This window comes from Spinacia oleracea, chromosome 3, assembly GCF_020520425.1.
Source record: "Spinacia oleracea cultivar Varoflay chromosome 3, BTI_SOV_V1, whole genome shotgun sequence".
Classification (NCBI taxonomy): Eukaryota; Viridiplantae; Streptophyta; class Magnoliopsida; order Caryophyllales; family Amaranthaceae; genus Spinacia; species Spinacia oleracea.
Genome location: NC_079489.1, coordinates 76,799,347 through 76,827,048, shown reverse-complemented (window position 1 = coordinate 76,827,048; position 27,702 = coordinate 76,799,347). Strand labels below are relative to the sequence as shown.

General features: G+C 35.1%; 3 protein-coding genes, 1 long non-coding RNA gene and 1 other non-coding gene across 5 annotated transcripts; 2 read left to right on the top strand and 3 right to left on the bottom strand.

The window, feature by feature from the left end:
• The first annotated feature begins 13,658 nt into the window (after positions 1-13,658).
• On the top strand, positions 13,659-15,432 carry LOC110790627 (L-ascorbate peroxidase 3). Its single transcript, XM_021995417.2, has 9 exons — positions 13,659-13,848; positions 13,973-14,097; positions 14,191-14,240; positions 14,327-14,392; positions 14,478-14,526; positions 14,609-14,691; positions 14,814-14,893; positions 14,991-15,093; positions 15,182-15,432. Exons 1-9 carry the CDS (start codon positions 13,724-13,726, stop codon positions 15,356-15,358), a joined length of 858 nt encoding a protein of 285 aa, XP_021851109.1. The 5' UTR covers positions 13,659-13,723; the 3' UTR covers positions 15,359-15,432.
• Positions 15,433-15,739: 307 nt separating this feature from the next.
• LOC110790626 (protein POLLENLESS 3-LIKE 2) lies at positions 15,740-17,818 on the bottom strand. The gene is made up of 4 exons (XM_021995416.2): positions 17,505-17,818; positions 17,203-17,415; positions 16,950-17,105; positions 15,740-16,882 (listed from the first exon to the last, which is right to left on the bottom strand). Exons 1-4 carry the CDS (start codon positions 17,673-17,675, stop codon positions 15,950-15,952), a joined length of 1,473 nt encoding a protein of 490 aa, XP_021851108.1. The 5' UTR covers positions 17,676-17,818; the 3' UTR covers positions 15,740-15,949.
• A 1,453-nt stretch (positions 17,819-19,271) lies between these two features.
• LOC110790628 (uncharacterized) lies at positions 19,272-23,326 on the bottom strand. The gene is made up of 3 exons (XM_021995418.2): positions 23,178-23,326; positions 22,811-22,924; positions 19,272-19,532 (listed from the first exon to the last, which is right to left on the bottom strand). Exons 1-3 carry the CDS (start codon positions 23,193-23,195, stop codon positions 19,407-19,409), a joined length of 258 nt encoding a protein of 85 aa, XP_021851110.1. The 5' UTR covers positions 23,196-23,326; the 3' UTR covers positions 19,272-19,406.
• Positions 23,327-23,361: 35 nt separating this feature from the next.
• TRNAI-AAU (transfer RNA isoleucine (anticodon AAU)) lies at positions 23,362-23,435 on the top strand. Its single transcript has one exon. It is a non-coding gene; the product is annotated as a tRNA-Ile (tRNA).
• A 722-nt stretch (positions 23,436-24,157) lies between these two features.
• LOC130469127 (uncharacterized) lies at positions 24,158-27,496 on the bottom strand. The gene is made up of 2 exons (XR_008929501.1): positions 26,871-27,496; positions 24,158-24,390 (listed from the first exon to the last, which is right to left on the bottom strand). It is a non-coding gene; the product is annotated as an uncharacterized lncRNA (long non-coding RNA).
• Positions 27,497-27,702: the final 206 nt, after the last annotated feature.

Here is a 27,702-nt window from a genome sequence, read left to right as displayed (position 1 = left end):
ATGAAACTACTATTGAGTTGTCTAGTGGCTTTGAAATAGAACCGAAAGCTAATAATGAGGTTAATAGAGTGTCACAACAGGATGAGGAGGTTATAGATAAATATTCTGATCGGGAAGACAACATGGATGATCCTAATGATCAAGAATTTACTCCAGAACAATACAAAGAAAGAGATGATCGTCGTGATGACATTAGTCTTTAAAGAACTGTAATCCTTAGTTATTTATTTTGTTGATTAATAAAGTAGCAAAGCTACTATTTATGGTTATTAGCTCAATTATGGTTTGGAGAAATAAAAGCAATGTTACTGATGGATGTAAGGCCTTTTCATTGAAGTATTAATAAAAGCATCGAATTCCTTTTGTTATCTCTTGAGTTCAAATCTCGATTAAAAGTTTCGTGGGTATCGCAAAGGGATTATGTGTTTTATTTCTCGAATTAATTATTAACTAAGTGCATCGTGGTTAGTTTCCACTTAGCTATGTGGTTCGAACAAGTCAAGGGGGTGGCTAGTAGGTGGCTTCACTTTCCCCATCATGTTCGAAATTTTATGCATTGTTGCAAAGTAATTTGATTGGTTTGTTAGTATGTAACCTTAGTGTTGTCCATGTCAAACCCAGTCATTAAAGTGAGTCTTGGATAAGCAAGGAATAACCAATGTTGTTCGGCAACTAGCCGCAGTACTTCAGAACCTAGCAGAGACTAGGCAAAATTGCATTAATGACCCTGCTAGGGGAATGTTCAAGATGGTAGTCCAGAGTAATCTTACACTATACCAAGGGGAGTCTGACCCAAATGTACTGGAGAACTGGCTTAGAAAGTTTGATAAATTGATGGTTGTTGTAAACTGTCCAGGGAATCTTAGGGTTAATAATGTTGTGTATTATCTTATGGGAGAAACTTATTTGTGGTGGCAAAGGTGTGAGAACGATTTGAGAGCTACACCTGGATTTGGATGGGAATCATTCAAAGATGCCTTAAGAACCAAATGTCACTAACCGTACTTGAAAAAGCAGAAAGCCCAAGAATACATTGAGCTAAGGATGGATGGGATGGATGTCACGGAGTACTATTTTAAGTGATAGAATTGTCTAGATTTGCACCTGAAGTGGTGGCAACGGAGGAGCTTAGGGATCAAAGGTTTGAAAATGGATTGTCAAATGGATTCATAGTTGTTACTATCTGGAGAGACCTCTAATTCTCTAGATACCCTATATATATGGAAAGGCTGCTCGTCCGTATGGACTACAAGTGAGGAGCAACAAGATTGAAAGTGAAACTGGCAAAAAGAGAAAGGATGTTAGGAACCAGAGTTATTAAGGTACCCATAATTATACCAACTGGTATTATAGTAAGTACCAAGATTTATAATAATGTGCCTTGACCATAGCCAAAACCATTTTCCTGTCTAACCTGATTGAAAATAAATTAGGAGAATTGGAGGTGATTTTAGTGATGGATTGGTTGGCCATATTCAAAGACAAAAGTGACTGCGAAAAGAAGAAGGTTTATTTGAGATCTAGCTTAAGTACAGTAGTACCTATCGTCGTTTTGGGTAAGCCTAGAAACATATGAATTATCACGGAAATTGAACTCGTGAAGCTAGTCAGTAAAGGGAACCCACTATTCTTATGCAATGTGAAAGACCTTAATAATAAAGTTAAGAATATACCTGAGGACATTGAAGTTGTGAATGAGCTTCTGGATGTGTTTCCGGAAGAGACCCCAGAAATGCCTCCCAATCGACCTATATATTGACTTTACTATAAACTTAGAACCTGAAAATGCACCTATTTCGAAAGCTCCATATAGAATAACTCCAAAAGAAGTGAGTGAGTTGAAGGGTAAATTGAAAGATTTGTTGGAGAAAAGTTATATTAGACCAAGTGCATCACGACGGGGAGCACCAATTGTGTTTGTGAAAGAGAAGGATAAGAGTATGAGACATTGTATAGACTACAAGGAAACCAATGAGGTCATAATTAAGAGCAAAGTACCCTTTTGCCCAGGATAGACACCTATTTTGACCAATTTAAAGAAGAAGGAATTTTCTTGAAGATCAAATTGTGACCAGGTTATCATCAATTGAGAATTGCGGATAACGATATACCAAAGATTGCATTTAGGACGAGATATAGTCATTTCGAGTTCACTGCTATGCCATTTGGGTTGGCTAGTGCACCTACAATATTCATGGACTTGAAGAATCGTGTGTCCCATGCATTTATGGATAAGTTTTTATAGATGATATCTTGGTGTATTCGAAGAGAAATAAAGAGCATGTTGAACATTTTGGGTCTATGTTAAGTACACTTAGGGATAACCAATTCTATGCCAAATTATCAATGTGTGAATTCTGGATGGAGAATGTCACATTTTGGGGTATCTAGTGTCTAAAGAAGAAGTTGTAGTGAACCTTGCAAGATCAAGGCTGTTAGGGAATGGCCTACACCAAAGAGTGTCACTGAAATTTGAAGTTCTCTTGGTTAGCTGGATATTATAGACTCTTTGTGCAAGACTTGTCTAGGATACCCAAACCAATGACTACCTTGATGAAGAAAGAAGCTAAGTTTGAGTGGAATGAGAATTGTGAGGAAGAATTCCAAGCTCTAAAGATGCGTTTGACAAACGCATCAGTGTTAACTCTACCAGATGGAAATGATATCTATAATGTGTATAGTGATGCATCAAAGAATGGTTTAGGGTGTGTATTGATGCAGAACGGGAAGGTTATTGTGTATGCATCAAGGAAATTAAAACCGTATAAATAAGTACCCTACCCATGACATAGAGCTAGAAGCCATGTTGTTTGCATGGATGAGATTAAGGAGAATCAAATTGGAGAGGTTAACTTGGAGCGAATCAAGGAAATGATTTCGCAAGGGAAGGAAATAGATTTTAAGATCCATGTTGAGGTAAGTTTTAGGCACAAAGGAAGGTGGTGTATGCCTCAAATGTGCGGAGAGTTAAAGAAAAGCTCATGAGAGAAGGTCATAATACACCATATTCTGTTCACCTAGGTTAGGGATGTCAATGGGGCGGGGCGGATGCGGATGTAGGTCCCTCCATCCCCATCCCCACCTAAAATTTTCATCCCCATCTCCGCCCCATCACCCATGGCGGGTACAAAATTCATCCCCATCCCCGCCCCAACGGGTATAAGCTAAAATCCATCCCCGCCCCGCCACCCAACTGGGTATCCATCTCCGTCTTATCCCCGCTTCATACCCGCACTAATACTCGCCTAATTTTTCTTATTTAGCAAACATTTGCCATATATACTGAGTAATCAAAGTTAACTATAGAAAAAAAAAATACCTTATATCTAAAGTAACCTATATAATTGGAAAAATACTCGTCATAACAAAAAAATCCAAACAAAAAACATAAAATCTCACCTAAATTTATATTATCACCTAAAGATGCAAATAAATCCAAACTCACCCCATCACCCATGGCGGGTATGAAGCGGGGCGAGTGGGGATGGGGCGGGGCGGGCGGAGATGGGGCGGGTTCAACACAAAATCCACACCCGCCACATCACCCATGGCGGGTACGATTTTTGTACCCATCCCCGCCCCATCACCCGCCAAACCGACCTCCATCGCCGCCTACTTGGAGCGGATGCGGGGCGGGTCTCCCGCGAAACCCGCCCCACTGACATCCCTAACCTAGGTGGTGACAAGTTGTATAAGGATCTGAAAAGTGTCTATTAATGGCCAAGAATGAAGAATGAAGTAGCTAAGTTGTAGCTAGATATTTGACTTATCAGAAGATCAAAATAGAACATAGAGACCTCAAGGAAAGGTTCAACCATTATAATTTTCAAGTTGGAAATGAGACTGTATTTCAATGGACCTTGTCACTTGTTTGCCCAAGTCAAAGCTAGGAAATGACACCAATTGGGTTGTGGTAGATAGACTGACCAAGCCATCAGTGTTGTACCAATGAAGGAGACCTAGAAAGATGGAGCAACTTGCTAAGGCTTGCATTAAGTATGTTGTGAGACTACATAGAGTTCCTAAGGATATCGTGCCAGATAGGGTATTCAAGGGTTCTTTTAATCTACTGGGAAAGTGTACAGAAGAACTTTGGCACGACATTGAAAATGAGTATAGTGTTCCATCCATCCACACATGGACAAACTGAGAGAACCATTTAGACACTTGAGGATATGCTTCATGCACGTGAAATTGATTTCCAAGGAAGTTGGGAAGATAGTTTAGATTTGATTGATTTTCCTATAACAATATCATGCCAATATAGGAATGACACCATTTGAGGCCTTGTATGGAAGGAAATGTAGAAGTCCACTATGTGGGAGCGACGTCAGTAAAACAATTGTGTTAGGACCTCAAATGATAGAGGACACAATGAACCAAATGAGAACTATTCAATCAAAGATTCAAGTAGCGCAAGATCGCCAAAAGAGCTATGCATACTTGACAAAAAAAATAAAAAAAAATATTCTAGTGGGTGACAAATTGTTACTCAAAGTTTCACCAATGAAAGATGTGATAAGATTTGGCAAGAAAGAAAAGCTTAGCCCAAGTATATAGGCCCATATGAAATCCTAGAACGGATAGGAAAGGTAGCTTATAGACTAGCCTTACCAATGAACCTGCATAGAGTGCATAATGTGTTTCATATATCTCAATTGAGAAAGTATGTTCCGGATAAGTCGCATGTGTTGCAACCGGAAACCATAGAATTAGACCAAATTTTATCTTTCAAGGAAAGACCAGTCAAAGTCCTGGACTGTCAAGTCGTAGTACACGAACTAAGGGTGTTAATATTGTGAACGTTTTGTGGTCTAATGAAGTTTTGTGGTCCCGGGAAGCTTAGGACGATATGAGAAAGAATTATCCCTAGCCATTTCCCAAGGGTAGTTGAGTTACGGGGTCGTAACTCGTTTCTTTTAAGGGGGGTAGAGTGCGGTAGAATTTCGCGCTTTTACCTTATTTTCCCTCATTCTGTGCTTAATTTAGTGCCTTCTATGGATATTGCACTTCATATTGTCATGTTGAATTACTTAAAGAGTACAATAACTAAAACTTTTTGCAAAGAAAACGCAATAAAGTCTCATCAAGTCTCAAGTTTTTATTTCAAGTTTTGATTTCCGAGCCCAAGTTTCGGGACGAAACTTCTTTTAAGGAGGGTAGACTGTAATACCTCGCATTTTTCTGTATTTTATAAATATATTTTATTATATTTATAAAGTATTTTTATGATTTTTAGAATTTAAAACGCATTTAAATGTTATTTAAATGTATTTTATTTAATTAGAATATTTACTAGTTTAATTATTACCAAACGAATTTATTATTTAATGTTGGGAATTTAATTGGGTTTTAAAAGTAAAACGAATTTAAATGAATCTAGCCCAATTCAATTCCAAGTTCAAGTCCAAACAAATTAAACATGCCCATCCTATGTTTAATGAAGCCCGAAAGGAATTCTAAAGCCTAGCCCATCTTTGAGTTTCCTAAGCCTATAAATATTGGTGCTCACCCTCAAAATCGCTCCCTATTATTCATTAAACCTAAAAATAAAACCCTAACCCTAAATTCTTCTTTCTTTCGTCGAACTTATGTTTGGCCGTTTTTCTCCTACTTCCGTTCGTTTTCAGAAAACAATTTCTTCTTCAAAATTGTAGATCTCTAAAAGTTTTTGAACTTTGCCTCAAGAATCAATCAATTCCGAGTTGTAGATTAAAGGTTATGAGCGTTCTAAAATTCTGCTGCAGTAATTTACTCCCTCTTTTTCTCTCGCCTCTCACGCCCCTCGACCCGCACAGCAGCATAGCCGCGTGCTGTTGCTGTGTGTTGTTCTTGTTGTTGCTGTGCGTTGTTGGCCCTCGCCCACACACACTCGTCTCTCTTTTCTCTCCCTCGTGCCCGTCGTGCACCAAAGCCGAAGCCCTACTGCTGCTTCCCTTGCCTGCCGCGCACAACACACACTTGCTACTGCTGCTTCCCTTGCTTGCCTGCCGTGTGTGTTGTGTGTGTTGTTGTTGTTCCGTATACTCCGTATATTTTGATTCTTTTGTGCCAATCACATTCAAATCGTGATTGTACCGTGCTATAGGCCGGATTGGTATAATTCTCTTCTTCCTTGCCTATTCTATTTCAATTCCGTATTTACATTATATTATTATTATTGGTTTTGATTAATTAAAATGCTGGGATCGGTTATGAACACCGAATTTTGAGGATTTGTATCTTTGAATTATTGAAGAATGTTTTGAATTGAAATATTATAATTTTCAGATTTGAAGTATATATTAAAGCTTCAATTTTTATTAGTTTTAATGGTTTTAATTACAAACTATGATTGGAGTTTTAATCTAAGCCTTATGGGCGATTGATTAGCATAATCAATTATATTTTTCAGAATATTGTAAAGACTTAAATCGTCGACTTTTAATGGCTTTATACATGAAAATAAATTAATTTCATGCTAGGGTTTTATACGATTGATTGAGACTATTATTTTACTAATGAACGATTAAGTTCTAATTAATTCAAGTGTTTTAAAACTAAACAAAGTTGCTGGAAATTTAGTAAACATGGATAATAATTAAGTTTCTCCATTGTGTTTATAGGAGTTGATTTCTAGTAAGTTGTGATTCGCACAGTGGCGCCCGTACTTAGGTATTCCAGGTGAGGTACGTACAAGTCTAGGGCGACCACATTAATTGTCAAGGGACATTACATGATTGTTATTGATGTGAATTATATTACGTGAACTTGGTGGATTCATGTTTGTCTTGGTGAACGATCATGTGGATTATTATATTGGAATCGTTGAATTATTGGTTGAACAAGCATGTTGGGATTATTATGAGTATGGATTTCATTGTCAATCATGTTGTTCAATATTTATGCATGTATGGTTTGTTTCGCATGCAAGGGATGAATTATTTATTGTTATGCTATTGTACGGGATGTCTAGCATACTTTTGAGCCAATTATTCGTGCCTCGTTGCACTATTTATTTTACCACATGTGAAGGGTTCACTCACGTAAGCCACCGCACATGTAGGGTTCAGTTGGGAATTTTTTGTATGAAATGAATTAGGATTTGTATTGCAAGGGCACAACCCTCATGTTAACAGGCATGATGTGGAATCTCACCTTTGGTGAGAAGGAACTTGGTAGTAATTTCACTACGTCTTGATTTATTAATCACAAGTCCTAAAGGAATTAAAATGAATTGTCTTGGTTGTCGTTTATTAATTGTATGTATGTATGTATGTTTGTTGAGTCTCGAGTTCGCCTTTAATAAAATATTAATAAACGTAAAGTGCAACCAGAACAAGCTTCAAAACTCTTGGAACGTATATACCTTGAGTATGAACAATGGGGAGAGACTTGCCGGAAAGCTTGATCTCCTACTAATGATACAAGACGTTGTTTCATTCATATTATGCACGGGAATTCACTCGGTATGGCCCGATTTTATTATTTATTATTTGGTGTATGGTTGGCTCCCATCACCTTTCCTTTATGGAATATTTCTTTGGCCCGTTCGAAGCTTATTCTAATTAAATTGTGAGTCAAGAGTCGAGTCAGGAGTCGAGTCTTGTATTCATGATTTGTTTGTTAATTATTAAATGGCTTTTGCATGATTGATTAGCACTTAGTGAATGACGTATGATTTTAGTTTTGTTTCACTCTATTCTTGTAAGTACTCAGCTTTTGCTGACTACGTGCTTTGTGTTTTTTGTCGTGGCTTTTGCCTTAATGACCCTATGATGATCTATCATTTGCACTTGCATTGATGGGGAGTAGAATAATATAGCAGGTTGGTAGATCGAAATCATGTGGCTTGGGATGATTGAGAGAGTTGCATGCTTTCGTATTTTGAACTATTTATTTATACTTTAATTATGTTTAAATTCGTTGAACTTTTTATACTTTGGTTTTTGGGCCGTCATGGTTCCAATTTGTAGGAGGCCTCGATATTTATTAATTATGTTTTGAAAAGTTAGTTGACATTAAATTCCGCTGCGTAATTCTGGTACTAGCCTTAACCGTTATCACGGTGGCCGTAATACTTTAGTAATTCCTTTATTTTAAGTTGGAAAATGGTTTTATAAAAGCAGTGAATTATTAGGGTGTTACAAGTATCCCTTAGTCTGTTTTGGGTAACCCACAAAAAGGCACTTATCGGACTTGGGTGAAAGCTTATCAGAAAGTAAACGTTTTACATAAACTTCATAACCCCATGTCCTTAGAAAAGACAATTCTTGAACTTTTCCGGTCCACATCTCATATGGCGTCTTCTCTACTGCTTTGGACGGAGTTCTGTTGAGTGTGAATGCCGCTGTTTCAAGCGCAAATCCCCAAAATGAGACAGGAAGGTTAGCAAGACTCATCATGGATCGAACCATATCTAATAGAGTTCGATTCCTTCTTTCGGAAACCCCATTCAACCGTGGTGTCCCTGGTGGAGTCAATTGCGAAAGTATGCCACAGTCTTTCAAATGATCACCAAACTCTTGAGATAAATATTCACCACCACGATCGCATCGTAATGCTTTAATTTTCTTTCCAAGTTGGTTTTGTACTTCATTTTGGAATTCCTTGAACTTTTCAAAGGATTCCGACTTATGCCGCATGAGGTAAACATATTCAAATCATTTGGTTTGTGTTTCTTGTTTTCTATGTGATAGATATGGTTTTGTAAGTCTAGTACATATAAACCATTTGATAATTTAGCAGAGACATAGAACATACCATTCAAATATGCTGAACAACAATTATTCATAATTTGAAATGAAAAACCTTCCGAATCCAAAATCGGAATAGAAATTATGTTCTTGGTAATAACTGGAACGTAATAACAATTATAAAGTTCTAATATTAAACCAGAAGGCAAGCGTAAACTATAATCTCCTACAGCTAAAGCAGCAACTCTTGCTCCATTGCCTACTCGGAGATCCACTTCACCTTTGCTCAAGCTCCTACTTCTTTTTAGTCCCTGCACATTACCAATAATGTGAGATACACAAGCGGTATCAAATACCCAAGAAGCAGTTGTAGCTAAATTAACTTCTATGACATAGATACCTGAAGTTGAAGCACCAGTCTTCTTATCCTCCAGATACTTGGGGCAGTTTCTCTTCCAATGACCAATCTTGTGGCAGTGGTAGCACTCATGTTGAGCAGCTACCTTAGCCTTAGGAGTGGCCTTTGGCTTGGTTGAAGAGTTCTCATTGGCAACCACCTTGCCTTTATTCTTCTTCATGGGAGCCCCCTTCTTCTTCAACTACTTACCTTTACTAACCACTAGAACATCCTTATGTTTAGGTTTACTTGGTAAGTTTCTCTCAGCCTGAATCAGCAAACCATGCAACTCTTGCAGGGTAGCCTCCCCTCCTTGCATGTAGAAGTTCAACTTAAAGTTATGAAAATCTTCAGGCAAGGATCTTATGACTATGTCAGTTGCCAGGTCCTTAGGATAAGAGAAGCCCAATTTCTCCATGGTCTGAAAATGTCCAATCAAATCGAACACATGCGGACCAACGGGCTTCCCCTCTTCCAACTTGAAATCCAAAAGTTTGCAGTTTGCTTCAAATCTCTCCAATCTAGCATTTTTCTGAAACAAAGTTTTCAGTTGCTGGATTATGCTGTAGGTATCCAGACAATCAAAACGTTTTTGATATTCTAGTTCCATGCAAGTAAGCATCAAGCATGTTACTTGTAGGGAGTTATCCTCTAGAGTTTGTCTAGCTCGCTTTTGAGCTGCAGTAGCATTTTCTGGCAGGGGTTCAGGGAGAGGATTGTCAAGAACACTTTCTTTTCCTTCCGCTCTGAGAATAATTCTCACAGCCATTAGCCATTGTAGGAAGTTGGTATCATTCAGTTTGTCTTTTTCAATTAGAGGGCGCAAGTTAAAAGTAGAGTTGTTGTTTGCACCAGACATGATAACTACAATAAAAAGGTAAAGCAAGATTCAATATAATGTTTATCAAAAGTAGCAATTAAACAAATTTAATTAAGTACTACCCTTTATTCAAAATTAGAAGTCCCCATTGAATAAAGAATTAACCAAGATCCCCTCCCACTACAATCAAACGGACTTTGGCCCTGCTACTTTAATTTATAGTACTTGAGGTAAGTAAACATTTTACTAATTATAACTGATTATAACTCTTGGTAGACAGATTAACAACTCTTTGTATTTTCCTATCTCTTAGCTTCAAAACCCAAAACTTTGTCTTTTGATAGTTTTGTTGAGTAAACCAAACATTAACATGTAAGTTTCAAAAACCTATCCTACTATCCCCGGAATTATAAGCAACACCCTGCTTTGGCAGAACCTATTACTCATGATCTAAGGCTTTATAGGTGTTGTATGGAAAAGCACTTAAACTCAAAATTATTTTGGGACCTAAGTTTACTATGTTGGTTAATTAAAAGTGAACACATAGCTTAAATAACCACATACGTAAACTCAATAAGCATTTTATAAACATTTTAAGGCAATATAAAATGCATAAAATTAAATGTGATCCTAGTATGGCCCCTAAAAACAAGATCAAATCTTATTGGGTTCCTGTTCATCTTTGTTGGATCTCCATCCTTGAATTTTTTATTGGACCTTCTTACTCCATCGAGCTCATAATACGAAATTTGTAATCTAATTTAAACTTTTAAATTAAATTACAACAATACATAACCATGTGCAGATCGTATTTCAAAATTTACAAGAATACAAAACGATACGCATATCGTATTTTCTATCCTATTTTGGGCCACACTAGTAACTCGCCTGTAACAAAATATCATATATATTCCATACACGCATATAATATCAAAATATAATAAACACAAATTATTTACTTATTAACTGTTAATAAGCAAGTAACATTTCCAAAATAATTATAAAATCTTAAACAATTTAAGCTTTAGCTATTACATCCGTTGCTTGTTTGGATTTTAATTAAATTACTATTTAAATATCATTAATCAAGAATTTGCATTTATTGAAAATTAGGAATTATGCTCAAATAGAAATCTGATTTCCGTTTATAAATAAATTAAATTATTCAAACTTTTGAAATTAATTCAACTTGTAAATATTCATTTTGGAACTTTTCCAAACTAATTTAGGAGAATCAGATTATTCGGACCTACTTTAGGAGAAGCAGATTTTTTATTTTTTTATTTTTATGAAACTGCCAAAATGGTTTCAATTCCTTTTTTCTTTTTTCTTTTTTTTTTAATATGTTAAATGCAGCAGGTTCGATTTCCCAACCAAAACCCCGACATCAACCAAGATTTTAAGGCAATATTGCACAACTTCCTGACGCCGGCCAGCAGCTGTCAAAGCCACCGGTCAGCTTCCACGGACCTGAACTAGACACGCCGGCCGACCTGACCACCAGCAATTTCCGGTAGTAAGACCGGCAGCGTGGCCAACACAGTAATAACAGAGCAGCAGGGCTACTCTTCCGCCGCGAAAACCCCCGACCACAGTCCTAGTTACCGCCTTAACACGACCCTAATTCACCCTCCACTGTGGCTCCACTGTCGCAGGTGGGGCCACCCAGCCATGGTGGGTAATTCTTTAAATTTGTGCAACAATTACCCAAATTTAATTAATTTTTATCCTATTTTGTTTAAATATTAAGAAATTTAATTAGGTGTGATAATCCGAAAATTATGGCAGAAAATTTGAATAAATTAACAAACATTAAACTGAATTTTAGGGTTGTTATAGGTTAGATTTCAATTTAGAATCTTTATTAAAATTAAATCTAACAAGAATTCAAAATTTAGGGCATAATTATCTTATTTTATTCAAAAAATTTAGAAAAATAACAATTATTTTCGGAAAAATTCGAATTTAATTACCAGGCTGATCTTTTGAATTTTCTTAACAAATAAAATCAAAAATTTTAATTGTTATCTTTAAATTTTATGATTAATCGAATTAAACATAAAAATTAACTAAATTCAATAATTATATACAAAAATTCCGAAAAATAGTTAAAATATTTCCAAAAAATTTTGGTTATTGTATAAAAACACTACAAGAAATTGTATTATTAACGACGGGAAATCCCGTCGCGAAAGGCCAATAATCGTTGATTAACGACGGGGTTTCCTGTCGCGAACTCGTCATAAAAGGGGGCCATCGTTAATAGAAAATCCCGTCATAAATCCGTCGTAAACCCGTCGTAAAAGACATTTGCGACAGTTATTCCCGTCATTGTTTGGTTGTTAGCCCCGTCGCAAAAGGATTTTTGACCCGTCGTAATTAGGTTGTCGTTAAAGATACAAATTCTTGTAGTGAAAATAGGTGATGATCAGTAGATTTATTTTACAAATTAAAAATCAAATCTTTAATTGTTAACAAATTATTTCCATGATTAATCTTATTAACCAACAAATAATTTAAAATCTAACGAAATTAATTTTAAAAAATCCGAAAATTTTTGTGTGAAATCAACTGTTAATTTCGGCTTAGGTTAAAATTTTAGGAATTTTATAAATTTATTTTGAGAAAAAATTAAATAAATTACGATTTATTAATTCCAATCAATTAATATCATATATCAATTATGCAAATTCAAGCCATAAATAAATCTTCCTTTAATTGAATCAAAATAATAATGTTGCATACAATCATGATCATAAAATATTATGCAAGAGGCTAAAACTGATACTACTGTAGGATTATATAGATGCATAAAGCGGAATTTCAGGAAACAATTTCCTAACATCTATCACAGGATCAGATGCATAACAATAGTATAGATCAGATTAAGACGAAAGAATAATCACCTTTGTAGCGTGTTCTCCCGTTCGTATGCAAGCTTCGAAGATCTGAGAGCCCCACTCGTTGCTCCTCTACTTAGTCCACAAGCACCAATTGAATCCCACGTATGCTAGTACGGAAGAGAACGATCACGATCAATCTCTTGCTTTGTTTGGGAAGAACGGCGTTTAGAGAATGAGAATTAGGGTTTTGTGTTTTTCTTTTGTGTCAGATATTGAACGAACGTGATTCCTAAATCTCTGACATTATAACTATTATAATGTGAGAGTTTTAGGTTAACACAAAACCAAAGCCCAACATGCTTTTCCTTAATGGACCGGTTGCCATAGGGCCTTTTGGGCCCATTCCAATTAGTGCTTATATGTGTGACCTTATAGGATTAATATATTTTAGTTGTAGGTCCAATCAATATTATCCTACTAATTACATTTATTCTCTAGCAAGCAAATATGATTACTAAAATAATTAACTTATTATCTTCATAATTAATTCCTATTTATATTTAGTAATTGCCGGAAATGTCTAAGGACATAATTCCTTCACACCCATCCTTCTCTGCTACGAAAGCCTGAAAGGTGGAAGATACATGCAGCCATGTCAGCTTAGGGCTAGACTGATATGTAACTGTTGAGGATAACTTGTACATGTTGAGCTTTTCTGTCACATTTACTGAAAATGTAAAACAGACAATCAATTAAACAGGTCCTCTTACTTTTAGCAAAATAATCAAACAAATTATTGTTTGCTTGGGTATCAACTCATTCCAATTTTCTTGCGTCTTTTCCTCCTATAGAAGCCAACGCAATTCCTTACTTGGGTAGCTCATTTTACCTCTTTATATTCCAAGCTCATTATTATAGGCTGATTGAATACTAAACCCGATATTTAACCAAGCCTAAACTTACATTTTCGCTACAAAGTTTACACTGGATGATGGGAAGAACGAAAAAACAGTTGGTGAATGCAGAATATTTGAAGGAAATTGAGAGAACACGAAGAGATCTCTGTGATCTCATCTCTACCAAGCAATGTGCTCCTATCATGCTTCGCTTAGCGTACTCTCTCAATCCTGATCAAATTCATCTTTGCCTCGTTAACTATTTTGTTAATGTTCAAAACTTCCACTTTCTCCTTTTATTCAATGTTTGATTTCTGTTTTCCGATCCTTTGGCATCGTAGATGGCACGATGCAGGCACATATGATGCAAAGACAAATTCAGGGGGTCCAAATGGTTCTATTAGGAACGAGCACGAGTTGAGACACAAAGCCAACAGTGGCCTCAAGATTGCTGTTGAACTTTGTGGTGAGCTAAAACTAATTAATTGGTGCATAAGAATTTCTGGTAGCAGTAACTGAACTTAATTCCTCTAACAACTATTTTGATTGCTGATCTCAGAAGAGGTTAAGGCTAATCACCCAAAGATCACTTATGCGGACCTTTATCAGGTGAATTTCCTGGTTATATGATTCAAACTGCAATCCTTTCTAGCTCATTAATTCTCAAGCATCGATCCCTTGTTTCTTAATTTCAGCTTGCCGGGGTTGTTGCGGTTGAAGTCACAGGAGGGCCAACCATCCACTTTGTTCCAGGAAGAATGGTTTGTGCTTCCTATACATGCATGATTGTTATATTCTTCTTCGTTATTGTATAACAATAGTACCTGATTATCGATGTTATACCAGGATTGCGCAGATTCTCCTGATGAAGGACGCCTTCCTGATGCAAATCGAGGTACGTACGTATTCTACCCTCTCATCAGTAATATGACAGTTTAGTAGTACATGTTACTAACACAGCATATAATGGGTTGCAGGTGCTGAACATTTGAGAGAAATCTTTTACAGAATGGGGCTTTCTGACAAGGATATTGTCGCGCTTTCAGGAGGCCACACTCTGGTAAACTACATACCTTAGCTTGGACAAGATTACAACAATGCTAGGACTAAACTAAACTAAACAAGTTAATACAATCTTCTACATAATTTTGCTGATTAATTTTCGTGCTTTGGGATATCAAGGGTAAGGCACATAAGGACAGATCAGGTTTCAAAGGCCCTTGGACCAAAGAGCCATTCAAATTCGACAATTCCTATTTTATGTAAGTTTCATTCACGAATTTTAACACTTTTATGGAGCAATAACCAGCCATTGTTGTAACTTTTATGTAACGGAAAACTTATACTTAATATTACTAGTGAGTTGCTGAAAGGTGAACAATGGGGGTTACTGAAGCTTCCAACTGATAAGGTTCTCATAGAGGATCCAAGATTCCGTCCCTTCGTTGAGCTTTATGCCAAGGTAATCCAGTATTTTCAACACAATGAATTGCCTAAGTAAGAACTGATTAGTTTGTTGCGTTAACTGATAAGATTATTTGAAATATCAGGATGAAGAGGCGTTCTTCAAAGATTATGCAGAATCACACAAGAAGCTCTCAGAGTTGGGGTTCACTCCACCCACCACCAACAGTTTGGGGATGATTACTAAAGCTACACTTGGAGTTGTGGTCACTCTTACTGTAATTATCTTAAGCTACCTGTATGAAGTTAATAAACAAGGCTAATAAAATCTAAACAAATTCCTTAGTGTCAATAAAAACCTAAGAATTTCTTCATAATCCACATTTCTTACTACAAACGTTGCATTTATTATTTAATGACAATTTTGTTTTCATTCAAAAACCGCCAAAAAGGTAAGGTAGGTCAGAAAAAAGTAACACTTACTCTCGGTTTTATTGGTGTACACTAACGGTTAACGACTAGCCGTCAGATAAATATCTTTACTCGTACACAAATCAATATCCCAAAACAGATATCCAAATAAATTAATGGTAAGATATATACTCTTGATTTGATGGTTGACTTGTACACGTCTAACGTTTAACCGTAAGTAAATATCCTCACTCAAATATCTTCATTCGCACAAAAATCAATATCCAAAAACATAAAGGGCAAATATAAACTTTATTATCATAATGTGATATAAATAATTTCTTAGTTCAACTGAGACTACTGTGTTACCATGAGTAAGGAAAGAGACTAAAACAGATAATTAAGAAAAGGAGAACAAGTGCATCTCCTAAGTAGACTAAATTAATAAATTAAATTAGCAAAAATTAATTTAAAAAAAGACTCAATTTTGTTTGGGAGTGAACTCAAGCCCTAGGACTCAAAGATAATGTTATATCCTGGAAAACTTTCAACCTTTTGTCAACTGCAACAGCCTTCTTCACTTCAAACTTCTGTGAGATCTTCTTAACTTCTGCAGCAGAATTTTCTGCATGAATTGTATTCAGAACTGCAGATATTATTGCATCTTCAAAGTCCTTATCATCAGGCAAAAACTCAGCTAGTTTATTCAAGGGTTCCTCCAATGATCTCCTCAACATCTTGTTTTCTCTTTCTTGATTACTACCATTTTTAGCACTCGTCAGGATTGTGCTGCAAATTTCTTTTCCGAAACTCGCAACATTCCCCGACCGTGTTCTCTTGAGGGTTTCATGGAGTTGATTTCCCTCAGATGGCTCCTTTACCAATTTGGAGGAATAAAATGGTGGGGCATCAATGTTCCAAGAATTTCCCATTGGGCAAACCCCATTATTGTTATTATGATTATTATTAGGTTTTGGTGGAAAATTCTGATTATTGTTTGAGTGCAAAATGTTGGAATTGGTATTTTCATCAGGAAATTCATCTGGGATTTTGGTATTAGGTTGGTAGGAATAAGTTTCTCTACAAGGTTGAGGCTGCCAAAGAGAGGAGGATCCTAAGAAAGTATTGAAAAGCCTGCTCTGTTCTGAAACAGAGTCCCCTGCTTTTTGCATAAGCTCTGATTCCAAGTCTGCCAGCATTTGCTGTGCCCTTTCATAAGCCTTGAGGTGAGAGTCCATCCCCCTTGGCCCGTCTGAAACTGCCGGCTTTACTCGACGGAGAGTCTGTTTCGCCTCGATGATTCTCCCCTGTTTCATTAGGCAGATGCCCAAATTGCACATCTTGTTGTTATCAGGTGCAATTGACAGTGCTCTCCTATATGCATCCTCTGCTTCTTTATAGTTGTTTTGCTGCATCAGTGCCCATCCTAAATTTCCCTGATATCATTTTGCGTGTTAAATTTTGCAATAACCAATTGATGAATTCAATGAATTAATTTCTTACCAGCAATCGAGTAGCTTCTTGCTCCACCGAGACCTGAAATTTCTTCCCTTGAGATCGCGCTGTTTTGGTTCGCTTCCCATTAAATGCTAACCCTTGTTGAATCAAATACAATTTGTGCTTCAAAAGGGCTATTTGATCATCCAATCTCCCACATCTCTGCAACAATAAACACAACAATTGATTAATTTCAAGTTCAATTAATTTAATTGTGAACTGGATTTATAAATTGGTCAGTTCTATAAGAGTAAACTACCTTGTAGAGATCTAAAAGGATGTTGTCAAGAGACTCTTGAGCCTGCTCCGAACACCGGCTTCGTAACGATTTAATGGCCTCAATCGCCTCATCGGCACGATTTTGCTGCTTCATCACAATAGCCATATCCTTTAGAGCACTATCAACTCTATCTCCAGCATTAATAGCAGCCCAAAATAATGGAATTGCTTTCTCTGGATCTTTATCCACCAACTGATCACAAAATAACAAACCAACATTGGAAAATTCAATTGGAAAATTCAATTGGAAAATTCATCCTCTCAACTACAATATTCACAAACCTGAACATGCTTGGCTCTAACATAAGGAGAATCACCGACAGGAACTTTATGAGTGATGTGAAACGACTCGGACCGGGTTCGAGAAATCCCAAGCGGCTTTGCTGGTGAGCAAGGTGCAGAAGAAGACTTTGGTGGCCTGAATCCAGGAGGGGCATTCCACATATCTTGCATTTTTCTTGTTTGAAGTTCAAATTAGATTATAATTTAAATGCAGGTATGAAGATATGTGGAGATGCAAGTGAAATGAAGCAGAGAGCAGAAAGAGAGAGGAGGGGGAGGAGGAGAGGGAGGGAGGGAGGGAGCGGAGATGAAGAGATGAGGAATGAAAAGGGTATGGTAGATATTTGGTTTGAAATTCTACCGTTGGCCAACGGTACTATTTTTTGTTTTATTTTATGTTTTATTTTTAATCATTTCTTCTAACAAGTAGCCGTTACATATAACTGGCCTCATTTAGATGGTAGTTGGGCCTATGTTAACCCAATAATCTCACTAATGTAAACGGAAAAGGAAGGAGATCACTTATTTTTTGTTTTATTTTTATATGAATGTCATTATTCTTTGAGGTTTTCGTGCTCTAATTTAATTTTTTGAAGGACTATTCTTGCATGGACCTGCTCCACAATAATATTATCGTGAATCAAAATCTATAGTTTTCTCTAGCACCCTTTCTACACTCATAGTGACTTTTCTTGTTTATATAGTAACTATAATAAATTAAACACCAAAATTCTTAGACATAGTAACCATTTTTTGAAGCATAGTAACCCTATATTTTTTAAAAGCGAATTGTGACTTAAAATCACATTATTTAAAGCACAACATATATCAACGATACTAATTTGATATTTTTTCATAATAATCCTAATAAAATGCCAAAATAAAATAGGAACAAGTTGTTTGACTTTATTTTAAGGCATGGTCCACAATAAATTTAGTGTGGACCAAGTCCATTTAAGAATTGGTGCTGAACGAAACCGTCATGGGAATCAAATCATGGAGTATTCATTTTGTTTCTAAAACCATGGAGACCATGATTTTGTACTCTGGATCAAACAGTCATACGTAAAGGAAAACATGGAACAGTTCAATCCGTTAATGGAACCGATCCAAATAAACTAGGGGGATCATATCGTTTACCCTGTTTGAACCAACCGCCCCCTAATTGCAAACTCTATACTGATTTATTTTTCCAAATGTATTTGTTTGTAACTTTGCTACTTGGTGGATCCTCGATGGTTTAATGAAGCAGTAATTACTCGTTTACGCCCATAAAATAAAGATTCAAATTTCCTACTGCATGGTTATGTTGAATCCAAAAGTATATTGTTAACTAAAATTCGATTTGCACTAGTTTTTAGAATAGGGTACTCATCGTTGAAAGCTAAGAACTACATTGTAATTTTTTGTTTTGGATAGTAAGGTCATTTCATTACTCTCTCTGTCCCTTAATACCGCACCGTTTTGACCGGACACGCTTGCTAATGCTCAATTTTGACCATCAATATCTTTAATTACATATTATAAAATATTAATATCTTAATATTATATATTGAGATCAAGTCAACAATATATAAATGAAATAGAGTCAAAGTGAATTATGTGAATAGTGCAAAAAATCAAAACGGTGCGAGTATTAAGGGACAGAGGGAGTAGTAAAAAGCCATACGACATCTACAAATACTACTTTGCAATTAAGTCAAACGTGACGAATTTCTCCTAATAAAAACAGAAAGTATAATTTGAATCTGATTATTAAGCAGAAAATTTAATCAGCAAAAAGTAGTTTGAATTACTTTGGTTTTGGTAGTATAACCAGAATAGGTCACAACAGTCATGGCAGACATGTACAAGAAAGATGAAATGTTGAGAGTGATGATAGAACACAACTATAATAAGGTTCTATATGGAGTATACAATCTTGGATCCGCTACTAGTACCAGAACTTGATGAGTCGCCCATAGCAGCTGGAGAAGCTGCAACTGGAAATGACTCCTGCTTCAGGGACGTAGGAATTCCAGATATCTCCTGGAGAGCAGAAGCTTGCATTAAATTATATGTACTCTGTACTTGATAAGATAAATCTACTTAAATTTAGTAAAAGTGCACACACCACACCAACACACAACATTTGTAGGGAACCTATTTATTTACACTAAAGTGAATGGCATGTTTACGAGCACTTAATAGACTGCTTATAGATACAGAATGGTTGTCAACTTCTCCATGTCGTCGACAAGTTAGCTACATATTCCCTTGTCACCGAAATGATTAAGCAGTACGTAGAAAAGCATGATTTCATTAAAAAGAATCTAGGATTTGGTAAAAACACCGCAAGATCATCAGTTCTTATATATACGGTAGTCAATTTCAATCAGAATGAGTATCCAGTGGCATAGGAATTCAGTGTGCTCTTATTTTTGAGGAATTAGACATATGGTTACGCAATTATGACTTTCTCCTGAAGGGAGGATTTGGGTTAGGTGGAAGCATCAAGATGTTACTTTAATCAAATTCTCTTTTATACAAACGAACAAGTGAGTCACTGATATGATGAGATCACTAATTTCTCAATCTCAGTTTGTTTCTGCTGTCCATGGATTCAATTTCGTGAACATTAGACACCTTTTTGGGGTCGCTTATCAACTCTTGTTCGTTGATCCAATTAGGTAATTACTACTTCTTTACAACCTTGAACGAAAGGAGAAATGGAAAAAGTATTGACATATTGAAATATCTAACTGGTCAACATCCGTTGCTCATGACATTAGAAGGAAGTTATAGCTTTTATCATTCTTTGCTAGGATCTTTTGCTGAGGTGATTCCTGGGGTTGATCTACATATTATGATAATTGATAAGAGGCTTTCATCCGAATTCTGAAGCTGGTTCTCTACTAGTTAAACCTGTTTCTACTAAAGAAATTGATCTGGCTCTTAAAGCCTTAAAGGTATTGACAACAGAAAAAGCTCCTGGATTGGTTTTAAAACCCTTTTCTTTAAAAAATCTTGCCATCATATTAAAGATGAGGAATATGCTGCTCTTAAGAAATTGATTGTGCATCGATTACTATAGTTCCAAAATCTACTAATCCTGTAACTATTAAGATTGCAGACCTGTTTCTTGCTGCTCTTTGTAAATTCAAATATTACAAAGGAATTAACTAGTACTTCGTATAATGCAAAAAGGTGGTTGGAGAAGTAGTCAATGTAGCTCCGTCTAAAACTCAGAGACACATATCTGATTTCTGACGACATCCTTATGGCTACCGAATTGGTGAAAAACTATAGCAGGACTCTTTCTCCTAGATGCATGATTAAAGTACACTTGAAGAAAATCTATAACTCCATTAGAGAATGTACTAATGAAATGGGTTTTCCACTTTCCTATACCTTCATGAGTTGGATTAGAGAATGTTGTTTTATTTCATTTTGTGAAATGACAACCCTAGTGTTTTCTTTCAAGCTAAAAAGGGTCTTAGACATGGGGATCCCTTTTCTGTCTGCTCTTGGAATTGATTTTCTATCCAGATTCAAGATTGAAATGAGTGAGAATCCTGATTTTTAATTTTCATACTGTGCGTGAAAAACTGCAGATTACTATTTTCACGCAGATTACTAATTTATTTGTTTATGAATAATCGGATAATTTTCTGTTGTGGTAATACTGTTTCCGTGAGGAGGTTATTTTCAGCTTCATGAAGTTCTCTAAACTCTAAAGCATAAAAGGGACTTGAATTGGACGGACAAAAGCAGTATTTACATATGTGGCTTCTAAAAACTGTAAGCCTACGATTAGATGTGAGAGCCAGATCTTTCTACTCCTAAGGTGCTAAAAGAAGTTCAGAGATTTTGTCGGACTTGTCTCACTACTGATCAGTCCAAGTGAGTCTAGAGCAGTCCAGGAGGTTGGGATCTGTTAGATCAATCTGTTTGGAATGAAGCAGCTATAGGCTGTTGCAATTAAACAAGATAAGGTTTGGATAGGGCGACATCATTCTTATAATATCAGGTTTGACGACATTTGGACTATGCCAGTATGGCTGTACCAAATGGTTTGATTTGTTTTCCAAGGTTGTGTTCCTGTTACTTTGTTCCATACAAAAAATCTTCTGTAATAAACTGGCTAGCCCAAAAGGAATATTTGTCAAATCGTTGACTATCCTGCACAACTTTTCTACCAAAGATAGAATGATGTAGTGGAGTATTCAAACTCATGGAGAATATAGAGGATTTATTCCTTCGTTGTTCTTTTTCTGGCCTAAGATTTTACCGTCCTCATGATCTTGAAGTGCAGCAAGCTGCCAAAGCTTATAGGAGAAAAGTAAAAAAATAACGAGTGCAGAATGTGTTTGCATAGACTCTACAGTGGCTTGGGGATGTTTTCAGAATTATTATGTTTAGACTCTATAGTGGCTTGTCGTGGCTCTGAATTTACCTTAATATTGTTACATTTGTGTAATTACCTTTACTCACGAGGCTTCCTTTCTCTCAACCCTTCCTATAAGGTGGGAAGTTAGGTGCAAGCTTTATGGTTCTAATTAGTTGTTCTGGTGTTTTTGAATTTGCTTAATGTGTGTTTACTCTTTTCTAGATCAGTAATAATACGTCGAAGATTCCCCACTGCAGCCCCCAGTGGGATTCCGAGCTGTATCTCAGTCCTGGCATAGCTGATCATCTGTATCTGGACCCTTAATTTAATCAGACCCTTAATTTAATCTTAAATAACCGTGCCAAGTACTTAAAACTTTAAGGACGACCTCAAAACTCCAAGAAGGACATAAATGGCTTTAAACTCCTTTTTAACCAATAACATGCAAGGTTTTCATAAAGGGACAGAGATCGAACACACATTTTTAGCTCTAATATTCATATTTGAGGAATATATAATCCATAGAAGATCAGCATTAAAAGGCTCGGTAATATCATCAGTACACGGATGCTGCATACTATTTTATTTAGAATCAAAACCTAGATGGCATTGCAAGTTTGCAACAACCTCCCCCTATTAACTGACCATATGTTCGACCCAATATGAAATCTGAACAAGAAAGAAAGCTTGCTGAAGTATTACATTTACTATGAACGTAGTTCCTGGCTTCATACTTCCATACTCCATAATAATAAGTCATTTCACTAAAAATCAATCGATCAGCTGTTGAAACTAATCCTAAAGGCACCAAAATCACGGCACAAATTATTTACATCAATCCACTATTCATTTCAACACAAAAATATCCAAGCAATAACAAAATTATACCGTAGTTAGCAACAACAACAAGAAAATCAAAAAAAAGGTTATAAATTACCTTCATAAGATGCATTCTCAAATCACAAGGACGAACACGATTTCCAATACAGGCCGCCACAAACTTGGAGTAATTGAACAAAACATCTGCAGCAGCTTGTTTCCTCTCTTCAGTCTGCAACATACCAATATAAAAATGGAATGACTTCGATTACTACAGAAAGCATTGCAATTGAACAAGTTCATTGTGAATTTAGCACAGAATAAATGAATTAACAGGATGATTACATAGCAGAATTAGGGTTTTGAGATTGAAGAAAATTGCAGAATAATTATGACATTATTATAATTAGGGATCGATTAAATATAATTTAAAAGCACAATTCGTAAGAAAATTAACAGGAAGATTAAAGATTAAAGAGCTGAACCTCGTAATCTTCTTTCATCTTCTCCAATTCCCACAAAACAAACACCCACTAGTTCTCTTGCTTTCTTTTTTTTTTTTTTTTTGGTAATAAGTTCTCTTTCTTTCTTCGATTACTCTTTTCAGTTGTCCTGGAACTCTTACGGATATTGTTTTTTAGACAATTAACGATATGTAATAAACAAAAAGGCCTATTAGCTCAGCTGGTTAGAGCGTCGTGCTAATAACGCGAAGGTCGCAGGTTCGAGACCTGCATAGGCCAATTATTTTAAAAATTGAAATGAAGTTGTTAAGTGGTCGTATTCTTGTATACTTTGAGTTTTTTGAGGGGAAATGAAATGAACTTAAGTTGCTATAACGTAGTATTTTTTATTTTATTTTGTAAGGATTATTAAAAACTAGTATAGGACGTATCCGTGCGATGTACAGTTTATAAAGTTTAAATATAAATCTTACACTAATCTAGATATTAAGAGTGATGATATTAACGTCTTGATCCATAGTTACATAACTTACCTTACATGAAAATAAATTATAATACTCCCTCCGATCCTATTTGTTGTATCCATTTGAAATCTGCGAAAGTTTTTAATTAGAATCTTGGTTTGTATGGGTATAAGTGTAATGATTGGGTATAAGAGAAATGATTGTATGTAAGAATGTGTAGGAGAAATGATTGTGTGTAAGAGATCTTTTTTAAAGAATAAAGTAAGGAGAGAGAAAATAATAAAGAATTATAAGCCAGCTCCTAAGGGTGTTTTCGTAACTTGACTTTTCGTGTCCACTTGCAAAAAGACAATAGTACCCTCCCCGTTTAACAGTTAATAAGATTACATTGGTGACTTATTCAGTAACGTTCATAACATTCTTAGTGGGCCCAAAACCTCAATTGTGCAGCTTATTTGACTGCCAAAATAACCCTAAACATTCAATGTTAAAGAAAAGGGAAGGAAATCAATTAGGGAAATATAATACAATTAAATCAGGAAAGGGAATACTCAAAATTAGGGGAATATAATACAAACACAGAATCAAAAAAACCCAATTAATATAAAAAACGAAATTATTACACATTATTTCAATTGCCAAAACAAAAACTCCAGAAAACTCTGTAAAACCTCCATCTCTGTTCTTCGTGAAAGCTCCATCACCAAAACCTCCATCACCGTTCCACAAAGTCGCTCCCACACACGTAAGTACCATTTTTCTCACGATTCCTTGCAAGAAATTTAAAATAGAAATTAAACAATTTTGTAATATTAATAATTCGTGTTTTTATGCATAACCATAAAAACAGGAATGAAATTATTAACTAAAATATGAGGTATAATAATTTCTGATATAAATAATGGTTTTTCCAGATCTTAAACATTTTATAATAATATTCGTGAAATTTAATCCATAAACAAATGTTTTTTTAATATTGTTGCTATGTAAATTGAGTATGTCTAACTAACACACTTGGGATTATTTATTTTGCATATTTGAAAATACAAGGTAAATAATATCCCTGCTTTTATGGACTCAACTTTATTATTACATATTTTAATTCATGCTTTTATTACAATAATCTCTTACATTTTTTAATCTCTAATGGCAGATTACAAAATATAAGGTATGTTTATATGTTTTTGTGAGTGTGCAATAGATTCTGAAAATACACTTCTTTGTAAATCTGTTTTATTAGAATTATGAATTGAAAAGAATTGACTTGAATGGGTTTATATGCAGATTTTAAGTTGGGTTTGAAGTCCATAACGATATACAATAACGAACCACATACGGTATGTGCCCCAACAACATCCTAAACAAAAAATTAATTTATGATATTATATTAATTAAATAATTTCTTCTCTAATTTCATATTTTATTAATTAATTCATGATTTTATTAATGTAAATTGGAAAATAAACCATGAAATCTGATTTAAATAATGGTTTTTGCAGATTATAATTTCGGTTTAAGGTTCGATTTTTAGTTGGGTGTTAAGTTCGTCAAGGCACACAATTACCAACGGAATAAGGTATGTGTCTCATCAAACTCTAAAACATAATAGTATTATGCATGATTTTATTGATTTCAATTAATTATTACAGATTGATGTTCATGCTTTTAATTAAACATATTGTTATTTATATGATTTTTATAGCTAATAATAAACAGTTTATTCTTATACAAATCTGACTGATTAGGATTACAATATAATTTTTTATTTACTAAGAATTATACAAATCAGATTACAATAAGAATTAACAAGTTATTGTTGAGATCAGTGTTAATAAATAAGAATCAATTTTTGTGTAAGAGATTGTTGGCGCACATAAGAATTAATAAAAATTAATATTATTTGTTCAAGACATTTGTATTTTATAGAGATTACTATTATTTTTTGGGAATTGAATTAATAATATACAAATCTGACTGATTAGGATTACAATATAATTTTTGATTTACTAAGAATTATACAAATCAGATTACAATAAGAATTAATAAGTTATTGTTGAGATCAGTGTTATTGATTCCAACAGATTATAACAGATTAATAAGTAAATTCAGATTCCAACAGATTACAATAAGAATTACCAACAGAAATGCTACAACAATTAAGTACTTGAACATACTGCCAACACAACAATTCTAAGGATTATAATATATCCAGAGTCTAGGCTCTCTTAATTTTTTTTAAATCAAAACTATCTGCTCATCAGAAGGCTAGTAAATGATGGTCCATAAACAAATCACAACTTTTTCACAACCTCATAATGTTCACGGTTTAAGTAAATAAAAATCACATCATAGAAACAATTAACCATATAGAACGACACGTGGAAGTTAACTTTTGGTTAGAAATTAAATTCTCTTACCAATTTGAGCTACTCCTGCTATAATTCAAAATCACTACTACTATCATTACAAGTAACACTAATGTGTTCATCAAAACTTGAATCAGTAAACCATAATTCAATTGAGCAGAAGCATAAGAAGACGGATAAAGAAAGATATTTTGCTCAAAACATAAGAGCAGGAGATTGTACGCTATGCATTATATGTTCTCCCAAAAGTTTAAATAATCAATTACTATACATCTATCAAACACGAAGTATGTATAGCGCCCGTTTTAATAATGTAAAATAAAATCAATAGAAGCATCAAACAGATAATTCCAACAGATAATTCCAGAGGCACTAACATTTTCAAAAGTTAACAAAGTTACTTAATGTTAAATTGCCTAAATCTCTGTATCATTGGAAATATATACTTTTCAGTCACATTCTCCCAATTGTACTTAATAAACTATATTAAAGATTTCAACAACTAACAACTAACACCAACAGTTTCATCCATTTTAAAATTAATCTGAACTAACAACACGCACCATAACCATAAAATCTTTAATTTTAAAATGGAATCGCGTGCATATTGTTTGTTCAGATTTCAACAACTAACAACTAACACCAACAGTTTCATCCAATTTCATTATTGTAACCGAGATAACTACAAAATTTGGTTAATCGTACTCTGACACAACATCTCAAAAGAGAGCAAACATACCTACAATTAAATATAAAAAAATCACCTTTAACATGAGAAATCAAACCAATTAATCAAATTCAACGGTACAACTTTATAACCAAGATCATTTTATCCAATAAAAGTAATCAATAATCAGATTAGCTTCCAATTTTTTCCAATTTACCTCAGGATGATATAAGAGGCCATAGAACTATCTAGAAGGATTCTCAATAGCAGAAACAATTAACCACGACCAGCACCTCCATCCGCGCCTCCACTTGCGCCTCGACCAGCGCCTCCATCAGCGCTCTCTCCCACCATGGAGGGACAACACATGCAAATCAAAATTGCAAACAAGTGAGTTAAGCAATAATTAAGACAACGAAATACAACTAAAATCAAGCAGATACATGAATTTAAAAAACCCTAAAAGTCTAAATCCAGAAACATGAATTTAAAAAACACTAAGATTCCAATTCTGCATGAAGTAAATTCAGATTATAAACCCAAAAAACATGAATTTTAAAAAACCCTAATATTCTAAATCAAGTCCAAATAAGACTAATAATTTCACACGGAGAGAAGAGGAATATACCTGTGTAATCTACGGCACTCGCGATTTCTGAAGGTTTTCGCCATTTTTAATTTCTAAGATGTTAAAATAGTTGGAATGAGGAGAGAGAAAAGGAGGGATAATATGAGAAACCATTTTCTGAGGAGAGAAATGAAGGAAAGTAGCGAATGAGGAGAGAGAACGGAGTGATAACAAGAGAAACAAAAATCTAATATGTTCAGGAGAGAGAGGAGAGCGGCGGATAAGAATGAGAGAGAAAGGAGCAACAAAAATAAATTAGGGTTAGAATTTGGAAAGAAATGACCCTATTGTCAACATTTGATAACGAAATGGGCCGGACCATTCTCCGAACTTAAAACGAAAAATGAATATATCTCTTATTAACTTGACAAGTTATGTTTGATTATAAGTCCAATTCTCCGAACTTTATTAAAACGAAAAT